A 21,292-nucleotide genomic window follows, 5' to 3' on the forward strand; every position below is an offset into this window, starting at 1 on the left:
ACCACAAAAGCTGAGTGGCTGTACCAGCAGCCAAAAGTACAGAGGGGCCAACTTAAGGGCCCTGAAGGCATTCCAAGCCACACACAGCACACAGACAGGCCAACCGAAACACTAGGCCCAAAGAGAAAGGTGAGAGAAACGCCTCACATAAGACACCTGAGGACCGACAAGCCGAAGCTTACGGAGGGGGAGGAGGAAGGAGCCCTGTAGGGAGTAGTTGAATAGTGGAATCTGCGTGGGTGTTAAATAAAAGAATCCCATCAAAAGGCAGGTCAATAAGACGCTCTCGAATATTCTCCGGAAAGATGCCATCCCGCAACAAAGCATGGTGGCGGAGGGCCACAGATCTCGCCATAGCGCGGGCGAGAGAATCAGAGACATCCAAGGCCGAACGGAGAATAAACGCAGCTAACTCCCGACCATCCAGCACATTGTGCCGCAGATCAGCGCGGGGACCTTCGTGGGAGGTGCGAGACAGAAAGGATTCTGCAGAATCCCATGGGTCGGAGGTAGCCCTGGCCAACACATAAAGTGTGTTGAGCGTGCGCAGAGCAGCACTAGTGGAAGCTAAAATGTTACGCCCCCAGGAGTCCAACCACTGGGCCTCCCGTGATGGAGGGAGCAACACAGAAGGCAAGGAAGGAAAAGCAGTCTGCAGGACAGGGCCCTGGGCAGATGGGTGGGAAAAAAGGCAGACTGGATCGTGCGGGGCAGGACGGTGGCGGTGGAGGAGCGGCTGAGGCACCGGATCCCCGTAGCAGGACGCCCCCAGAGAGTTGTGGAGCGAAGCCTCAAATGGAAGAAGCGGCTCCCCTCCACCAGAGCCCTGGTGGAGAACCTCCAACAAGTGGTCCATTGGGAGTGGAGCGACCGGGTTGCCCATTTGCAAAATGCCGGAGGCCGTAGAGATGGTCCCGGACAAAGGCTACACTCACCTCCGTAGGGCGTCATGGGGAAGAGAGCAACTCTTCCGTGGGCGTAGGCTGCAAACTAAGCCGTCCATCCCCGTGCCCTGCTGGAGGAAGCAACGGCCATTATGATGGAAGACCCATGGACGAGTGAGGGGCCTGAGGGGTCTCCGGAGAAGCCTGCGGGCCAATCAAGTGCAAGGGCTGTGGACGCGGAGACGGCATAGAACCCGCCCTGGAAGCCGCCGGGGAAAAGGCAACAACGTAGCGTCCAGTCTCCGGTGAAGAGGAGACAAGGAGACGACAATCCTCCGGAGAGGAAGGGACATCCGGAGAAGAGTCGACGATCTGACATCGGGACGGCACCGGGGAGTTCGCCATGGGCACTGGTGTGTCCTCCAGGGGTGCCGAGTTGACCTCCACCACCACGTGGGGGTGGGGTCGGAGCTGAAGCGGCCTATGAACAGCACCGAAAAGGCACCGGCTCGATGAGGCAGCCGCCTGCGCAGAGGACCAAGGGACTCTGGGAGGTGCCCCGGGTCCCAGCCTCCAACCACGGCGCCGCCGCCAGGGCCGGGGAGGAAAGCCGTCTGTGCCGGAAAGGCATCGGCTCGGACTCCGGCAAGACAGCCGCCTGCCCAGAGGACTGAGGGGGACTCTGGGACGAGCCGTGAGTCCCGGTGATCTCCTGAGAGACCACAGGGAACCCCGCAGGGTTTTGTGGCAAGGCAGGGACGCTGTGGGTCGAAGAGGGGAACCCTGTAGGGCATCGCCTCAACGACACCACACCTCCAACACCTGAAGCCGAAGTCGTCTGCGCCGGGGGCGAAGCCGCCGGCGAGTACGCAGAAGGTGCCGCGCATGGCAAGGGATCATCGGACATCACAGGAAGAAGAGGAGGGAGGCCCAAAGAAGCCTGCAGAGCCATAGCGTAGGCCATTTGGGCCCTTGTCGCCCCAATGCCAGGAAACGGCGGATAGGTTGGTCACAGGCGAGGGCGCACGTCCCGAGAGGAACCCGCGCCCTCTGCAGAAGGAGGACAAGGCCTCGGTGGCAAGCTGCAGGACTCACCGGTGGGCGAACGACGCCCGTGGGGCTTTGGCGAAGGACAATGCCGCAGCTGGAATCGGCGGCTTCTAGACCCTTCTGAGGTAGGGGACGGACGCTGTGGCGAGACCGATCTGGACAAGCAGGCCAAAAGCAATTTCATCCGGCGCTCCCGCTGGGACTTGAGATGCTGACAAGCGTCACAGTCCATAGAATCATGGTGCTCGCCCAAACACCACATACAATTAGGGTGAGGGTCCGTCGCCGACATCCGACGCGTACAAGAAGCACACGTCTTGAAAATCAGAAGGCATTGCATACTGTTCCCAACACAAAGGCGTTAAAAGAGGCCTGAAAACAGGTCAAGGGAACTCACTCCGGATCCGCGTTGCACGCAGAAAAGAAGGAAACTAATGTCAGTGCGCCGAGGTGGGACTTATGTGACCTCGCTGACGTCACACCTGCGGACAACGTCAGGGTAGAGTCGCGTGGTACAGACCCCCGGCGCGCAGAGATGCTGTGGCAAAAAAAATTTCGGATACAATCTCACGCCTGGGGATAATTCTACGTTAAGGAATCTGCGGCTAGTAGTCTCTATCAGATTTTGGGGAGCGCCATCATTTTAAAGAGGGCAACCCACCCCAGCAGTGTCAGTGGTAGCGAGCGCCAGTGCTTCACATCATTGGGGTGTGATATATATGCCTAGGTATTTAAACCCCTCAGCCGCGATCTGCATTTCACAGCCCCGTGGGAGCTGCGGAGGGGAACCATGAAGCACATATAGTAGTGATTTTGTCCAGTTAATGGTATAAACAGAGATTCTGCCATATGCCGCGCAGATGTCCAGATGACAGTTGATAGAGCGTGCAAGTAATGCCATGTATAGTAACACATAGTCCGCATATAGCGAAATGCGATCTTCCCAGTCCATTGTCCATTTCAGTCCACGAATGACAGGGTCCTGTCGTATCCACGCCGCCAGCGGCTCAAGCACCAGTGCCAACAGGAGCGGTGACAAGGGGCATCCCTGTCTTGTCCCTCTTCCCAAGCGGAAGTCGGCTGAAATGCGTCCATTCACCACCACATGTGCCAAGGGTCCCGTGTACAGCAGCTGGACCCATGCACAGAATTTAGGGCCGAAACTCGGGTGTTTTAGGACAGCGAAAAGGAAGGGCCATTCTACTAAGTCGTATGCCATACGCGCATCTAAGGAGAGAATAACTGCGTCCTCTGCAATTGTGGGAATGCGTGCCATGACACTGCACAATCGCCTTAAGTTAAGAGCCGTGTTGCGGCCCGGCATGAAACCGGATTGGTGCGGGTGTATCAGCGTTGTGAGGTATGGTTGCAGTCGGGCAGCCAAGGCTTTAGCCAGTATTTTGGCTTCCGCATTCATTAATGAGATCGGCCTGTAGGACGCACACTCCTGCGGTGGTTTAACGGGCTTATGTATTGCCACTATCGTCGCTAAACGTTAGTCCCTTGGCAATTCCCCTCTTTCCAGGCTATCCTCCTACATGGCCAGCAAGTGCGGCACATGTTGGGTCACTGTTTTTTTAATAAAATTAAATGGGAATACCATTCGGACCCAGGGCCTTTGCGGTGTGCAGAGCACCTACTGCTAACGTCAGTTCATCTGTGGTCAGGTCTGTCTCTAGTGCCTGAGTAGCATGAGGGACAGTGTGGGCAACCGGATGTCTTTGAGGAAAGCGAGATTTTCGGCTACTGTGGTTGTGGCTGCAGGTGTGTATATTGTCTCGTAATGAGACGCTGACGCGTCAGCTATCCATTGCGTGTCTGTGGTGAGGGTTCCATCATCTAGTCTTAGTTGTGCCACCCACCAGCTAGCCTTTTCTCATCTATCTAGCCAGCCTAGAAGTCTGCCAGTCTTATCCCCGAGCTCATAAATAGCATGCTGTGTCTTAGTGAGTTTAGTCTTTGCCGCCTCCCATGTATAGGCCTTGTATTCCTGTTAGGCCAGGTTTAGTTTATGGGCTGTGGCATCAGTGGTGTCAGATGCATGTGTACTCTCGGCTTGGCTTACCCCCTGTTCTAGGATCTCTAATTGTTGTCGCTGGTCCCATTAATGGTACGTAACTAATGAGATTGTATGGCCCCGTATTACTGTTTTATATGCCTCCAATAGAGTCGTCGGGAACGTAACTGATTGTGCATTATCCGTGAAGTAGTGCCCCGTGACAGTGTGTAGTCCTTTTCCAAACTTGGGGTTTTTGAGATAGCCCGGGTATATCGGGAATACACGCCGGCGCCCTAGGATTTGAGACGTGTATTTAAGTATAACAGGGTAGTGGTCTGAAATACCCCTGGCAGGTGTGTTACCTCTAGTACTCTCTCTAGACCTGTTGCAAGTGTAAAAATATAGTCTATTCTCGAGAGGCTATTATGCACTCCCGAGCACGCCAAACATCGACCATACCTAAAGCATCCATGAAGTCCACTAATTTAAGGTTTATACCAGTTGTAGTTCTGGGGGGTTGCAGGTCCATAGTTGTCAACCGTAGCATTAAAGTCACCCCACATGATTAAATCACCTTGTGGGAGTGTTAATAAAAATTTACCCAGGGCCGGAAAAGCCGTCTGAGGCAGTGCCGGTGGGATATATACTGTGACTAAATTGTATGACCGCCCTTTCCATTGGCAAGATACCGCTGCAAAACGCCCCTGATCATATGTCCAGGACCCGGTAATGGTAAGAGGAAACCGCTTGTTAACCAGAACTCCCACCCCTCGTGAGCCAGAAGTGAATTCAGAGTGTGCCACCATTTTGACCCCTACCAGATGCGACTACTGGATCAAGGCCACTGCCGGTGCTCTACGTTTCAGATATTGTAGGACCAATCCTCTCTTTATCTTATCACCAAGACCATTTACATTCCATGATATAACCGTGAGAGGAGGGCCTAAAGTATTACATATTAGGGACTGGGTGGCAGTGACGTTGGGGCGTGTGTCCGTTCGTGACATTGATAACATCATTTGCGGGAGTGCACAAAGCACATTGGGATATGAGAGCCATGCATCCATGCTGTACAAAATGACCTACTGCGTAATGTACCTGTAACATAAAACGAACCATAACTTGCAACTGTATCCCACCTCCCTGCCTCCCTGCACACCGGACTTAAAACTGCACGCCCCCCAACTTAGCAGATTGCTTGTTCCCCATAACTTGTACTTGCGTGAGGGGGGAAGAGTCTGTCTGCGATCTCCCCGTGTCATCCCCAGAAAGCGGTTGGATGTCCACACACAAAATTGTTCTGTCTTATCAGCGAGGGCGTAGGCGGCTCCTCGTTCATGTCAATCACGGCCACAGGCGCAGGTTTATGTCAGGTGATCCGGTGATCCCTTCGGGCACCTCAGTCCTCCCCGCAAGGGTCTGTCCGACGCAGTTCTGGAGCCATTTAGTCAGTTACTGTCCTTAGTTTTCAGCTTTCTCGTGCAATAATTCGTCCGTTTAGTCCGAGTCCCTTGAAGTTGGCGACGTTGTTTCCAGTAGTTGGTGCTGTTGTATCTTTCCCAACCATTGAGGGGCCGCGGCCGGGCGCCATCCCTCCAGCCAGTCATGGGCTTCTTCGGGCATCGTGAAGAACCAGATCTTTCCCTCTGCTTCCACCCTCAATTTCGCCGGGCACAGCATTGAATATTTTAGCTCACTGGTTCGCATTTCTTTCTTGACGTCCAAAAAGCTACGGCGTTATTTAGTTACTGCGGTCGTGTAGTCTGGGAAGAGCATTACGGTACAATTCTCGATGCGGATTGGGGGGGCAATTTGACCCGCCTGCAGGATTGCATCCCAAAAGTTGAAAATACAGGCCAGTATGGGTCCTGAGGGGGAGGGGGCACCCGGCCGAGGCCTGCCCCGTGCTACGCGATGTGCCCTCTCCACCGAGAAGTAACTGGACAGCCCACGTGGCTGTAGCTGGCTCTTGATGAGGTCCTCTACAAACAGGTCCAACGCCGGACCCCCCACACTTTCCAGTACTCCAATTATTCGAACATTGTTGCGTCTCGAGCGGCCTTCCTGATCATCAAGCTTGGCGGCCATAAGTTTATGGTCGGTTTCTAGCTTTCGTACCTTAAACTGTAGTGCAGCCGTGTCTGTGGAGAGGGTGGCAGTCGTGGTTTCCACATCTGCCATTCTTATGCCCATTTTTGAAACATCTGCACGTATAAGAGAGATGTCTGTTGAGATCGAGCCCATGGAAGTTTGGACCTTGGTCAGAGTTGCCATGATGTCTTGCAGTGTGACCGCATGTTTCTCGGGGACAGAGGCCCCTCCAAGTTCTGTATTCAGTGCTGGTTTTTCTGGTGGGTCTTTGTTGTAAGCATATTTGTCCAGCTTGAGGCTTTGCACGGTGCGCTGGCCCCGACCCCCCATCGTGTTCACATCGTGGTCAGTCTTCGGGCGTCCGACTGAGTCGTGTGGGTGGGGGACATTAGTCGCCGCTACCTGCCTGTGTGACTGTCAGTCACTCGCTGCCTTTCGGCTTTCCTGCCCTCCCTTTGTAAAAACAGAGGAGTTCACAGGTGAGTATTCACCTCCGTTACGGCGTATTGGAAGACCGACCTGTTGTCTGTGTCCCCCAGTATCAAAGGCTCCCCGTCAAGGATATCAAGCTCAGGGGCGTTCTGGTGTGTGTTTTGGGTATTGGTTAGGTGGCCCCTCAGGTGCCGCTGCGTTCCGGGCTGCCTATGCGTGGTGGTAGTCGAAACTGTGTGGATAGTTTGATATTTCTAGACTCATTCTCAAATACCCAGTCTCAATACATAGATTTTAACTGTTTTTTTTGTGGGGAGGTCCAAACAACTGGTACAGTCTCCTTTTAGACCAATGTTCTTAAGTAGGATATTGATGTTCCTTATCCAGCTTATCTTCTTCAATGTGTCTAAGGTGTAAACTTCTGTCAAGGTATACAGGAATAACTCAGGGGTCGATATCAGTCTCTGCCAGAAAAGGAGAGGACGTAATTTGGCTAAGTCTTTTATTGATTTGAACCCAATATCTAATTTGAGGGGGAGTAGCGGAGTGCGAAGTGGAAGAGACACTAAATTCCTAAGACACCTATGTTCAGTTGCTGTGAGGTCATCCATTTTCTCAAAGCCCCACTACTCAGCCCCATAAAGGGCACTACTTACCTTGGGAGTTTTAGAGACGAGGAGTGTTTCATCCACAAATAGAAGTGTGGCGATCTACATATTCCCTAGCGAAGGAGCATCAGCTGGGGTACTAGCTAGGAAGTCCACAAGTTGATTGATGTAAAGGGTAAACAGTGTGGGGGCCAGGACACAGCCTTGCAGGACTCCTCTATTGACAATAATGGGGTCGGTGACCTGGCCCGATTACCTCATCGCACCCTGGCATAGTTGTCATCATGAAGGCGAACAACCAATGACAGGATCTCCAAAGGCATCCCCATGTCTCTCAACACCACCCAAAGCGTTCCTTGGGGCACAAGTTTGAATGCCGATTTCAGGTCAACAAAAGCAACGTATAGGTTCCCCTTACCCAGCACCACCACCTTCCAATACAATAGGATAAATCTAAAAACCTGGTCAATTGTTCCAGTTCTTTGTCGGAATCCTGCTTAGAGCTCCGACAGTATGTTTTCCTCTGCTATCCAGTCCTGGCTTCTCACTAAAAGGGTGCGGCTGAATACCTCCTGTATACAGTCTATTAGACTGATAGGCCTATAGTTAATCAGATTGTTTCGATTTCCTTTTTTAAAAACTAGTATACCCTCAGCTCCTTTCCATGAGTCCGGAATTCGGGCACCTCCTGCAATGGCATTAAAATGTGACAGCATGTACTTCGACCAATTGCTTTTATTGTGTCGAAACTGATCTCCGGGAAATCCATCATTTAGCAGGCACAATGGATTCTATTGAGGTTTCTGTTTCCTCCATGGTAAAAATAACCTTGCTGGGTTTGGAGGCAGATCTAAAAGAGGCATCTCTTCAGTATAGTTTGTGATAGTAGAGTAAAGGGCACCAAAGTGATCCTGCCACTCCCTGGCTGTGATATTATTGGCTAGTACAGATTGAATTCCCAGATTACCCCTCCCTACAAGAAGCCAACATTTCCTGAGGTCTTTCTGTGAACATGCCTCCCCAATTTGCTTCCACTGTTCCTCATCCCAATTCCGCTTGGACTTCTTTATAGCTAGTTTGTACAATCTCCGTAGATCTTGCACCAGGGATACGTTTTTGGTTTTAATAGCTCTGACCAGTTGGTTCTTTAGGGATCTATACTCTTTTGAGAACGAGGAGTTCAACCTAGTTGATTCCCCATCACTGCAATTTGTATGCTTGGGATTAACAATAAAATGTGCAGTTAGTTTATCAAAGAATATTGCATGTGCCCCACTATAATCTTCCACATTTCTCATGGCTTCAGCATAAGAATAAATCTCTGCCAACCAAACAAGTAAACCCTCATTGAGTTTACTGAGTTTAATTTCATCCCCCAGAATGAAACAGTTTCATATTGTTGCAAAGTCATCCTGTGCCCTGGGCACCCCCCAACTTTTTGCTGACTGATGCTGTTGGTAACGGACTATGACGGACTTTGGGGTCTGCCTAACCAGGCCAAGGGCCAGTGATATGCTGAAAGAAACACATTAGAATACAGTTAAAACACCTACATACACTTGGGTACACAATGGTATGGTGGGGTACCCCTGTGATTGGCATGACCTACCCTATAAGCCCCTAGCATATAATAGGGCAGGGGGATTGAAACTACCTAGAAGTCCCTAGTACCCTGGGGCATGGCAGTTTAAAGGCCAGCAGCTCTTTTTGCACTTGCATGTGTGCACTGTTGAAGCCGGAGGTCAGATTAAAAGCAGCACTGGATGCCAGGACAGTTTTTAAAAAGTAAATTGTGCCCAAACTTGACTTTGGTGATTGGGGCACTTAAAATTGGATAACCTACAATGTTTTGGCATATTAGGGACCCCCAGGGACTCCCCTAGGTATCCCAGGGGTGGGGGTCAGGTATTTATAAGGTACACCTTTATAACATGAGTTTTTATATGCCTGGGTAAAGTGAAATTTCACATTTCACTCCCCACATTGTGGTACAGTGCTACTCAAATTTGACTTTGATGCTAGGAGCATTGTAAAGGGAAAATCTGCAATCTTTCTACAGATTCAGAACCCCTAAAGTCTCCCCTAGTTGCACATGGAGTGGGGTTCCTGTAGATATAAGGCAAGTACTTAAAAAATATGTTTTTGTAAGTCCTGGTGCTGAAAAAATGGCCCAAGTCATTTTTCCCATTGCAAATCCCTTGTTACATAGGTTAACATGGTAGGAAGTTATTGCTTAATAGCTATTGATAGGAGAGGACTAGACATGCCATTCAAAGACTTCCCATAATGGTCTTAATAAATCCAACAATATCATATTGTTGAATTTCTCCTAAAGTGTACATACAAGAAGTTATAAGACTTTCTTGTTTGCAAGTCCAAATTCAGCCTTCCAGTGGTCTGCCCTGATTGGTCAGAGCTAAGTGGATTAGCCAGGCTGCCTTGAAGAGGTGACCAAGAGCCCCTGGGGTTAACCAGCTCTGCTGGGAGGACAGTGTGCTGTTCCATAGGAATGCCAGGCCAGGGGGAGGAGTCGTAAACCATGGGCTTCAAAGGCAGATGGATGGCCACAGTGTCAGTTTCCACTTTACAATTTTGACCTCCACCAGACCCAGGATTAGGGAAGGTATGTGCAGATGGTAGGGGGAGAGTCTAGCCATCCTAGGGGGTGTGTTTAGGCAGCTCTCCCCTCCTTGCTGGAAAATCAGCCATTATGGATTTGGAAGATTTTATGCACTCTGGGACAAAATAATGCCACACTCTACAGGAGGTGGTCATAACATGGGAGGAGTTACCCTGCTCCCATTGGTCAGAAGTGACCTCCTGCATGACCCAGAGAACTTGGAATAAGTATCGGAGAGGGGCAGAGCCCTCCAGATCTACTGCTTGAAACTTACTGAAGCAAGAAGTGCCCTGCTGAGAAGTTTTGCCGTGCAAAGATTTCTAAGGCCTGACCTCTAAAACTGCACCATCTGAAACTACAGCCCTGTGGATTATTTTGCTGAAAAAGAACTAAAAAGTGGACTCCCTGAAAGCTACAGGTTAAAAGAGTTCAACTGGAACATCACCAACTAAGTCTACCCCTTGGAGACCCATCAGTGGATTTGTAAGGGTTTGTACCAGTGGATTGTGGGAACTGACGTCCTCAACTTTCAAGGACCATCTTGGAGCTTCCAGACCCTTGGAGTAAGTTTGAGACACTTTGGGACCCCTTGAGGAACTCCAGGAAGAAGTTCAAGAAGTTTGGAGAACTTTGGAGCAACTTTGAAAAAAAGCTCCATAGAGGGACTGACTCAACCTGGTCAGCCAGGCTGCCTGCCTTCAACCGCGAGCCGGCCAAGCCATCCAGGTTCGTCCCGCTTAAAGCTCCATCACATCAACTTCCAGAGATTGACCGGGACTAGAGAAAATCTGAAGCCAGCGAACCCTCACCGGATCCGGCTACATGAGGAGCATCAAGAGACCCCGCGAGAAAAAGCTCAAGAAAAGTTTCTAAGTCCGCCCGTAGAAAAGGTGACCGGGAGCAACCGCGAGAGCCAAGCCACCTGCCTTACATCGTGTGTCGGCCTGGATTCCTGGGTTGTCCCGCTGAGCAATCTTGAAATATTTTCTAAGTCCGCTCCAGGGAAGTTGACCGGGACCTCATCACAAGTCATGCTGGCGAACCCTCACCGGGTCCGGACTGGCTGGGAGCTTTGAGGACCCTCGGGAAGAAAATCTCCAGAAAAGTTTTTAAGTGTGAAGATAAAAACTGAGACCGGGACCTGCCGGGAGCTGTAGCCGCACAAGGGTCCATCGCGCCCGGCCTGAAACTTTGACTTTGCCCGGTCTATCACGTGCAGGTATCACAATATGGTGCTATAATCTTCTAAGTGCTATATTTTATTACAACTTTGAAAATTCATATCTTCGGTTCCCTACATTGGATTTTTGTCGTTTTGGTGTTATTTCCTATTTTATAAATTGGTGTTGGATTTTTATTATGTGTTGTGTCTTAATTATTTACTGAAATTGTGTTTTTAAATGCTTTACATACCTGTCTTTCAAGTTAAGCCTGTCTGCTCGCAGCCATGTTACCAAGGGTTGAGAATAGGAATAAATTTCCAAGACCTATGCTGAGTCCTATCATGTGTTAGTGGCCTTATTTCCAGTAGCAGACCTACATTTGCCCCTGCCAATAACCCACTTTCCAACACATATTAATTAAATAATTTGAATGCTAACCCATTTCTTAGGGCATGAGAAAAACGTCCACTTGCTTCCTCAGCAGCTTCACTCTGGAGATGTACAACATAATCTGAAGCATGTTTCAAACAATAGTTCATAGAATTATGCCTGAATTGGAACTTCCAGTGGAAAAGTTTATTTCACAATGCATGCTTTCTAATACAACTGTCATTTTGCGTTGTAGCTCCGTAGAAACTGTGAGGAGAGAAGACTCGCAGCAGCCCACTGATTGGTATGGGGAAGGAGTAGGAGTAAGATGAGCAGACCACCAGAAACTGCATGCATTTTAAATAAAACGTCTCACTTGAAAATGCAGACAAGAGTGGCCAAGTCGCGGAAGGCGACTTGGACAGGGTGTGTCACTCGAAAATGCGACAAAACTATACTACATTATTAATCACACTTCTAAAGAAAATAATTAAATCCTTTTAAGTGCAACATTATTTGTTCATAGATTATGACCATTTACATCATTAAAATCACTAACTCACACAGATAATTTGTCACTCTAAATTGCACATTTTAAAATACTTCTACAGCCGTATGTGATGTAAAGCCATTTTGCAGTGCACTCGCATCAAATATTTGGTAGAAACAATAGTTTGTGAAAAAAAGTTTAACGGCACTGTTTCTGCCACTTTGCTTCCGGAGCAAAAGAATAGTAACTGTAGGCCATGGCAGTTGGCCAAATCGAAACCTTTAGGACCTCACTGCCATGTAATGGTAAATGTCTGCAAATGAAAGAGGGCTAGGGAGAAGATATAAGCATGCTCCTTCATAAAATAATGTTATGATATGTTAATGTGATTTATAACATGCAACACTCTACCCTGAAAGGATATCCTTGTGCAATCAAAGGAGGTTAGAGTACGGAGTAGTAGGACAAATCAGCTGAGGGAGTCCCCAGGGTCTTAAATTCAGACAATCATCATCTAACCCTTGAAAAGCCAGGTTCTAAGAGGCTTTCTTAATTGCAAAAGGCTCAAAGGAAGCCACAGATTAGGAGGAAGGGCATTCCAGTGGATGGCAGCCAGATGCGTAAGTGAGTGGCCACCCATTGTAGCCCAATATATCTGCCTTTCAAGAATAGTTGCTAACTTGGCTGATCTAAGGAGCCTAGTGGGTTTGTGGGAAGTACACTCTACTGTGCACATGTGAGTCTGCAGCATGGAGGGCTCGACCGATGTGACAAAGCAGCTTCTAAAGGCTCGCCTTCTAACTGGTAGCCAGTGGAGCGAGTTTAAGATTGGGGATGACATGAATCTGCTAGGTAGGTTTCAGATTAGGTGGGTTGCTCTATTTTTAGTATTTTGCAGGAACAAGAATAAGTAATCTGTCATGCTCACATACTGAACACTTCCACAGTCCAAGAAAACATTCCCACGGCCAGGAGACTGATGATCAGTGCCTGGACAATGATTTTTCAGCAATAAACATCTTGGGGCCATTGCATTTTCAGCAATTTTTCCCTCGCAGTGCCACATGAAGAGCAATGAATGTCACACATTAGCATGCTTGAACCATGGAGCATGAGCAATCCAAAAACTTATTGAGGCGGGTGAGGTGTGCAGCGCCATAAAACATATGGCCAGAAACAAAACGCCAGGTACGGATAGGCTTTCAGTGGAGTTTTACGCGGCTACGCTGATCTACCGGTGCCCTGCTTGGTGGCCCTTTACAACAGAGCGAGGCATGAGGGCGTTCTCCCTGCCACTATACGAGAGGCTCTCATAGTTCCCCTCCTTAAGCCGGGTAAACCATCGTGGGATCCATCCTCGTATAGGCCCCTCGTGATGCTTAATTTAGACTATAACATTTTGAGCCACATACTGGCCGGTCGTTTGCTCCCCCATATGACGACACTGGTCCATAAGGATCAAGCTGGGTTCATACCTTCCCGCAACACCGCAATGAATATCTGCAGGCTCCTAAATATTTTGGAGTTCGGCACCTATGATAAGGGAGAGGCCTGTATTTTTGAAGTCGATATTGAAAAGGCCTTTGATAGCCTGGAGTGGCCCTACCTTTTTAATGGTTTGTGGGAATTTGGCTTGAGTGAACAATTTGTACGGTGGACGGCGTTGTTGTATAGCGCTTCTACTGCCAGGATGAAGACAGGGGGGCTGGTTTCTGCGGCCTGTACGGTAGCTAGGGGGACGAGACAGGGGTGCCCGTTGTCCCCTTTATTGTTCGCTCTGGCGATGGAGCCTTTGGCACCACACGCCCGGACAGGCCAGTATTACTCTGAACTCTTGGTAGAGGGTCAGATGCAACATATAGCCTTATACGCGGATGATCTTCTCATGTTTCTGCCGTATGTTGAGGGTGTTCTACGTGGAGCGAGGGTTTTGTTGGAGACCTTGGGGAGGGTGGCAGGTCTCAGGGTAAATTGGGCTAAGTCGTGCTTGTTTCCCCATTAGACTGGACAGGATAGTCCAGCAGAGGGCAGAGGACGTCCCATGGGAATGTAGGTGTTTACCATATTTGGGCACTAGGATCTACCATGCTCCGGATGACCTGTTGGAGGGCAATCTGGGGTGAGCGGTGCACAGCGCGCGGGCCCGTTTTGATTTTTGGGGGACTCTTCCGCTATCAGTTGCAGGCAGGGTTACCTTGGTGAAGATGTTCATACTACCCAGATTTCTCTACTATTTTGGGACGCTACCCCTCTGGATCCCGGGTAAGTTCTTTGCCCAGCTTAATACTTTGATCAGGGGTTTTCTGTGGGGGACTAGGAGACGGATAGTCACCATGACTACTCTGCAGAGGCCCAGGGCAGAGGGAGGATTTGCGTTGCCGGACCTAGAGGCTTACTATCATGCCGCACAGTTCCAATGGTTTACGAAATGTGTGGCGGGCCATATTAGAAGACCTGAGGATATGGGGGAGTCGGAGCCGAGCTGGTGCCACTTGTCCGGGGTACTGTTGCGAGTGCCGCTGCGGGATGCCTTGTTGCTGCCGGCCTTACGTGTGGTGAGGCGCTGCTGGGCGCGTCTGGCTAGAAGAACACACGTTGGGATACCTTACGCGCCTGAGATCCCACTGAGAATGTGCGAGGTGTTGCCTCACGGGGGTGATTGGAGCCAATTATTGGCCTGGGAGGAGGCGGGAGTAACCGCAGTGGGAGATCTATACGAGGATGGTAACCTCCTTCCTTTTAATGATCTCAGGGAACGGCATGACCTCCCGAGGGGGAACTTTCTCTTAGATGCGGCCCTGACGGCGGCTATTAGAAGGCATTGGCGACAGGGATTGGCAGAGCCTGCTACGTAACTCGCCCGTCAGTATTTTGGGGTGTCTGCTACTTGCCCTCGTTGCACTCAGGAAGGGGCGAGCTTTCTCCACATATTTTGGGCCTGTCCACTGTTGGGAGACTACTGGCGGGAGGTGATGACTTTTGACAAATGTGACGGAGAGGGAGGTGGCCATGACGCCAGGGGTATGCTTGTTGCACTGGTTCCCACACACTTCTAAGACTAAGATTACCAGCAAGTTCATTGATCTGGGGCTGGTCCTGGCCAAGAGGGAACTCGCTTCTCACTGGAAGGCGATGCAGGGTCCAGCTCTAGCGCGCTGGCATAGAGCGCTGCTGAAATGGGCAGAGAGTGAAGGGAATTATAGATTAGGTGTGGCCCGTCGTAGCAGGAACAAAAAGTCATTGGAAATGGCTCAGGCATGGGTGGTTCTTCTGCAATTGGCCAAACATCCGATTGGGTATGACGAGAGTGCACTTGACGGGGTGGAAAGAGTGGGGGCCTCCTGAGCGGTATCCCCTTCTGTGGGAACATAGGGTGTGCTAGAGCTGGCAGGAGCCTGGTGGGGGCTTCCCCCTGGTGTTCCTGATTTGATACAGCCTGGGACCCGTGACGTAGGAGTTCAGATAGGTGGTACAGGGACTCTGATTACCTCTATGACCATATGAGTGACCGGCGGTATGCTTGGGTGGGTGGCTGGGGTGGGGGAACTTGTTGGGATGGTTAGGGAATGGGGGTGGGGTTGGGGTGTTCTTTATTTTGCCGCACAGTGCTGGCCTGGACCATGTGTGGAGACGGATAGGCCCAGCACTTGGGCTCTACGTGGGAGAATGAAGGAGACTTAGTATTGCACCTTCGTGATATTTGGTAGAGCACTTCTGTGAAGAGTCTCACCTGGGAGGTCGCTAGAGCTTTTATTGTGAACAATTGTTCTACATCTTGACTTTTTCATCACTTTATCATGGTGCCCACAGGGCTCTATGTTTATTTGTTGGAAAGCAATAAAATTCTGTTTATAAAAAAAAAAAAATGAGCAATCCGAAGACTTGGTAGATATGGATTCTCCAAATAAAAATGATCTGACCTGACTATGAGTGGTTTGGTGCGATTTAAACTTCTCACACGCCATCTTGAAGTTCCTTCATCACTAGTGTTACAGCACATATTAAAAGTATTTATTAGAAGACACACCTGCCATTCTAGGAGAGCTTATATTGTTCTGCCTCATATGATGAGCCCTTTATTTAGCCCATCCTATGCAAGGTTTGGAGTTCCTATAACAAAAGGCAGCCCTACGGGTAGCTCTGAATTCTCATGAAGTGTAGGAGAGATACAGTTGCCGACTGTCAAGTAATCCTTCATGAGCATCAACGATGACAAGTGACTTTTCTGGAAAATTCGAAATTCTAAGTCAGGACCAGATATAATTTGGATAAAACGGATATGTATATGCAGAGGAGCAGGCTCTGATTAGAGGAATTCATGGTGACAGCTATGTTGGCGTTAAAGTGTTTTTCTGTTAATGCCGTCTGAAATTCGATATTGAGTTATGCATTTTTTGGCGACTTCTTTAAACGCTGCTAGAATTGAGAATTAAAGAACTGAATGCATAATCCTTGCCTTTAATAGTATTGAAACTTTCTGTTACAATAGCGTGGAAATTTTACATTGATGACGGAGGTCGAATCTGGCCTTTGTTCCAACAAACCATTATATTGTGTTCTTTCTTACCAAATCCTACTTTAGTAGTATAACAGACACTTTGTTCGCTGGATGCACCAGTGTATAGGTTTATTTGGAGAGCTTTTTAGTAGGTCAGCTGGACAGCAATGATAACTCCTAGTAAGGTAGAACATCTTGAGCAGTATTCTGTGAGCTAAGCCTACCTTTAGTGCAGTGCGCTTGCAATGGATGCGGTTAGCCATGCCTGTGGCCACATTCTGGGGCAAAGGGTCTGCTGAGAAGGGCAAAAACTGCTGAAGTCACTGCCAATGGGACCAGTCAGCAATGATAAAGAGCCAACTAATAACCAGTTATAGCCTGGATGGAACTGTAGGCATTATCTGCTTCCCGAGGGAGCTACAGGGAATGGAGAACCCTAAAAGAACGAATAAAAGCACTGCAGGTGGCCTACTAACTACATGTGTCTAAAGTGATATGCAGTTAATGAGCCCAAAAGGGCAGCAAATGCCCACAGCAATGACCAGGTAACTTGTAAGCATTGGTAAAGAGGCCAACGGGAGCAGGGGGCATGCATGTTAGGATGCAGGCACCAACCATTGCTCTAGTGGAAAGAATAAAGTAATAGAAGGGGAAGCAAAAAGTAAGAAATATTTAAAGAACAATATACAAAGTATGGGTGTTTTGCAGCCATATTAATAACTGTAACATTACAGGCTTGAAACAGAGGGCTCCTATATAATTTTCTGGACAGTGTAACTCTTGATCCCATCAACTTTTAAATGGGAAATTAAATCTATGTGGAAGATTCAGGTAATTCATGGGCCGTTTTGCCCAACGAAATAAACTAGGGCTTTGATTTATTGATGCAGTGCGATGGGTTTGCTTTTCCAAAGTAAGGCAATGGGAAGTAACATTTTATGTTGGAATGAATTATCCAACACAAATCAGGATTTGTGCTCGGCAATCTCCCAAAGTATCACAAATTTGCGGTATTCACTGCTTTTCGTTACTTTGCCTCAAGGCGGAATTCTATGGGTAGTTAATGCAACCACCCATGTGTTTTGACGCAAATCCCCTTCTACAACCAACCGTAGACATGGTTTTGCGCGAAGCTTCTAAGCTTCGTTGAGGCAGGCACAACAAAGAGAAATGTTTTTCCTACATTGCATGCATGGTGCATTGTAGAGTGCACATACAAAGCAGGAACAGTGGTAAAGTATAGTTTTTGTACAGTAAGGACCCCCTTCCAGTACAAAAACGATATCTTTGAGAACACACACACACCTGCACGATGACGCAAGGGTATGTGTGTTGGCACATGGCATCCGAAAGTGCACCAGTGCAGGGAGAGAAGAAAACAACACCGCATCTTAGTAGAACTAGCATTGTTGTGCTCTCTGAAACCCACAAGTTTATTTCCTGTAGTGAATTAAATGAACAAGTGGTGGCCTATGAGAACTAGTCGTTGCAACCAAAACTAAATCTTACCTACCATTCCAACTTCTGAACTTGTGCAATTGTGCTCAGTTTGGAGACTCAAGTTATGAAACAGTTACTGTAGGTTACAATGTATGAACCTTGTATTCGAAGAATCAATTTATTTTATACAACAAAAATCAATCAATCCCATTCTCAAAGGTAAATATTAAATATGACTTTTCTATGCCAGCCAGAAAATTACAAAGATTCCTGGCAGGCATAAGCCCATTTACACGGACAGCAATTTGTGCCAAAAGTGTGGAGATCCTCACAACCATATAAATCCACTAAAGGGAAAAGTGGTTTTCAAGGCATGGTTTAAAGTTTGGGAACGCCCCTGAACATAGACGTTCATGGTTATTTCCAAATATGATGTTAGCAGAGAAATAAAATACCGCCCACTTTGAATCATGTCCCAAGTACCTCCAAGCAAGTGGATGGGGCAAGCAAACCCAGCATTCTTTTGACAGATTGCTCCTCTGGATGGGATTTTAAATTTACATTTCCTTCCTTCTCGCATCCTTCTTTCAGTCTTTCGTCCATCTTTCTCTCAATCCCTCTTTGTCTTTCCATCTTGCTTTTATTCTTTCTTTCCATCTTTTCTGTATTTTTCCATCCATCCATCCCACTTTGTCTTTTCCTTCAGTGCACCCATTCTTCATTCTCTCATCTTTATTTTATCCATCTCTCCTCTTCATTCTTGTCTTTCATTCTTTCATTTTCATTCACCTTACATCTATCCTTCTCACCCCTTATCTACCCATCCAGCCAATATTCATTATCCATCGTTCTCTCCATCCTCCTTTCTCCATGCCTCCCCTCATCATCCTCTATATATTTCTCTCTATCCATCCATCTCTGCATTCAACCATCCACTTCATCCTTCTGGCCATCCCTCCCTCCCCTCCAATTTAACAGATAGTATGTATGAGATTTTTGAAGACCAGAGTCCCCGCTCAAAACCAAGGGAAGGATAAACAAAAACTGAAATGCTCCATGTTACACAACACTGACCAGGTGGCGCGCACCCCACGCATCGCGTTTTCTGCCATGGAGCACTACTGTCAGACAGAATGCAAATACAAGTTAGGAATAATGTTGTTCCCAATGGTAAACGCAGGGAACCCTACGCCAGGCACAGCTTTCCACGCTGCCTCCAATCGGAATTAGTGAACTACAAAAAGTAGCAATTCCGCACCCGTTCATACAAGTAAACCTGTGGTGCAGATTTATTTATTTTTTCATGAATAGGGCCCAATGTTATTATATTTTTTACTACATCTAAATTTGCAGAAAAGTTATTTAACCCACAATATTGTTAGTTGGCCTAGGCTCCATACTCCATTGCAATCTAATAACACTCCCTCCATAGATACACAATTCTCACCCCTTTATGCAAACGCTACTTACCTCATTATCAGGTCATGTAAAAAACAAAGCCATGGAATCCGATCCTATATAAAGAGAATCACAACAGATATGTCAGTAAATCTCAAACAATATGTGGGTATATTCTTCATTGCATTACATTAAAGAAGAGCTGCAAAAAATTAGTTTTTCTTAATTTCTCAAGGTGCTCTTAATATGCATTTTTCAATAGTTTTCTCACACAACAATCATGTCATGAAAACCGTGGAAAATAATGACCCTGTGCAGAGACAACAAAAAATGACAAAGGAAGGAGAACACACAAGATTCAGGGGCACCCGCCAGAAAAGGCTTGAGCCTTGATGTTTTGCTTATCTATTCTTTAATAAGTGCAGCAAAGTTCTAAATGCATACAGTGAAGTCCTCCTCAGAAGACAGTTGGCCTAAACGTGGAAGACACTGAAGTCTGGATGTTACAAGTACTGCTGTTAAATCCGCCAGCTAGTACTTCAGCTTCACCAGTTCAAAATGAGGGATAGCGGAGGTGGACTTCACCAAATGTGCAAAGCCACCATTACCCACCTGGCAACATTTCATGAAACACTGTTGAAGAAAAATCCCACAAAAAGGTAGGCTTTGTGGAAGGAAAAACACCTGTGAGACCTACTTTTTGGGAGGGAACTTTCAAACTAGAAATAGCGTACAAAAACTGTACTGGATTTTTAGGCAGGAAAAGAAAATCACCGACCAGTTAAGTTTTACAAAGGTTGCAGGAATGTGAAGATGCTAAATAGGTCACAATGCCAAGACTTCGCCGGTGGAAATAACATTTCAGAACTAGAACCCAGACAAAGTATAAAGAAAACAATCCTGTAGTGCACAACAGCAAAACCCTGGGATTCTGGCTGCGTTCCAACCTACAGCTCAGTCACCACACCTGAACACTGACAGACACTCAATACCGTTTTCACCTTCAAGTCAATAATTCGGAGCAACAGAGAAGCAAAGGCTCAGAACAACGAGTCGAGGCATTGAGCAAACTGAGAAAGCAGATGGCATCATTGCCATCATTTTGCTGAGGTACACGGTCTCCTTCATGAAGCTGGCGTTTTAAGTCAAATATAACCTGAGGCAGGACAGGGATAATTCTGAAGCAAACTTAAAATACCTTCAAAGTAGCGCCAGATGAAGTTGCTTTTTTTCTTATTAAGGTTTGTGGTGCTTGGATAAAACTGCAAGTGAGAGCTGGCAATTTTGTTTTTAATCAAAAATGCGGATTCATGTCAACAGGAGATTAAAACATTACCAGTCTACCAGCTCTATTCTCCCATACCCCTCCAGCAATCCAGATTACATATGTTTGCTTTCTTCAAATGGCAATAGCATCATATAGACAAGTGTAACCTCGTACATTAATAATGTGAAACAAAAAAATATTTTTTTGTGTCTTCCCTGCACCCAAGCTTTTCTTTTTATCTGTGTCACAGATATTAACTCTGAAGAATATGTACTGTATTGCACCTATTACTCTCATAATTACGCACTAGTAAAGTTAAATTCATAGTCTGGGAGAACAAGTTCCCTTTTTTTAACACTGCTGTTGACGACATTTATATATTATTGTGTGGGGTGTTCCTGCTATAGTAATAGTACTATGAATTAGTGCCTAAGGCAGGTGTCAAAGATAACTATTATGGACAGACATTTTGTCCGTTCATTCTTCTATATGCCGTATGTACATTATGGGCCGGATCACGAAGCCGTTCAGGGTTGACCAGAAATGCACAATAGTTCCATGCATTTGTTTTTCCTGGAACTGCACTGTCTGCAGCACATACATTAATTGCTAAATTCCAATGTGAGGCCTTAATTAAAGAGTCTCACAGAAATGTCCAATATGTGAGTTAGTTCATTCTTGTTGCAGCACTTATCAAAATGATGACTCTCCTGGTAAACACCTCACCAAAGCAATTTTTCCCAGGTAAATTTCGGAAGGTCAAACATGCCAGTATTTAATGAGGAAAAATGCCTGGTAAATACAAAGATATGCAGAATTTGGGGCAGAAAGCGGTTATGCCCCATTTTTGTTAAAATGAGTAATAGTTGATAGTTATTACACCAGATAAATTCCAAACACCCAGAAGTTGGACTTTATCATTATGCTAGAATTATTGCACAGGACACGGGTCGCTCATAAGTGAGCCCTTATGTTTTTATCTG

At 47.3% G+C, this 21,292-nt stretch overlaps 1 protein-coding gene across 3 annotated transcripts in view; it reads right to left on the reverse strand.

Moving 5' to 3' along the window:
- Positions 1 to 21,292, reverse strand: part of IDNK (IDNK gluconokinase) — a 152,804-nt gene that overhangs the window by 52,919 nt on the left and 78,593 nt on the right. For all 3 annotated transcript variants that reach the window (XM_085633168.1, XM_085633164.1, XM_085633163.1), the window contains exon 4: positions 19,115 to 19,158. In XM_085633168.1, the coding sequence (XP_085489294.1) occupies positions 19,115 to 19,158 (44 nt within the window). The remainder of the gene's footprint in view (positions 1 to 19,114; positions 19,159 to 21,292) is intronic.

The sequence above is a fragment of the Triturus cristatus genome, chromosome 2_1 (genome assembly GCF_964204655.1).
Source record: "Triturus cristatus chromosome 2_1, aTriCri1.1, whole genome shotgun sequence".
Lineage (NCBI taxonomy): Eukaryota > Metazoa > Chordata > Amphibia > Caudata > Salamandridae > Triturus > Triturus cristatus.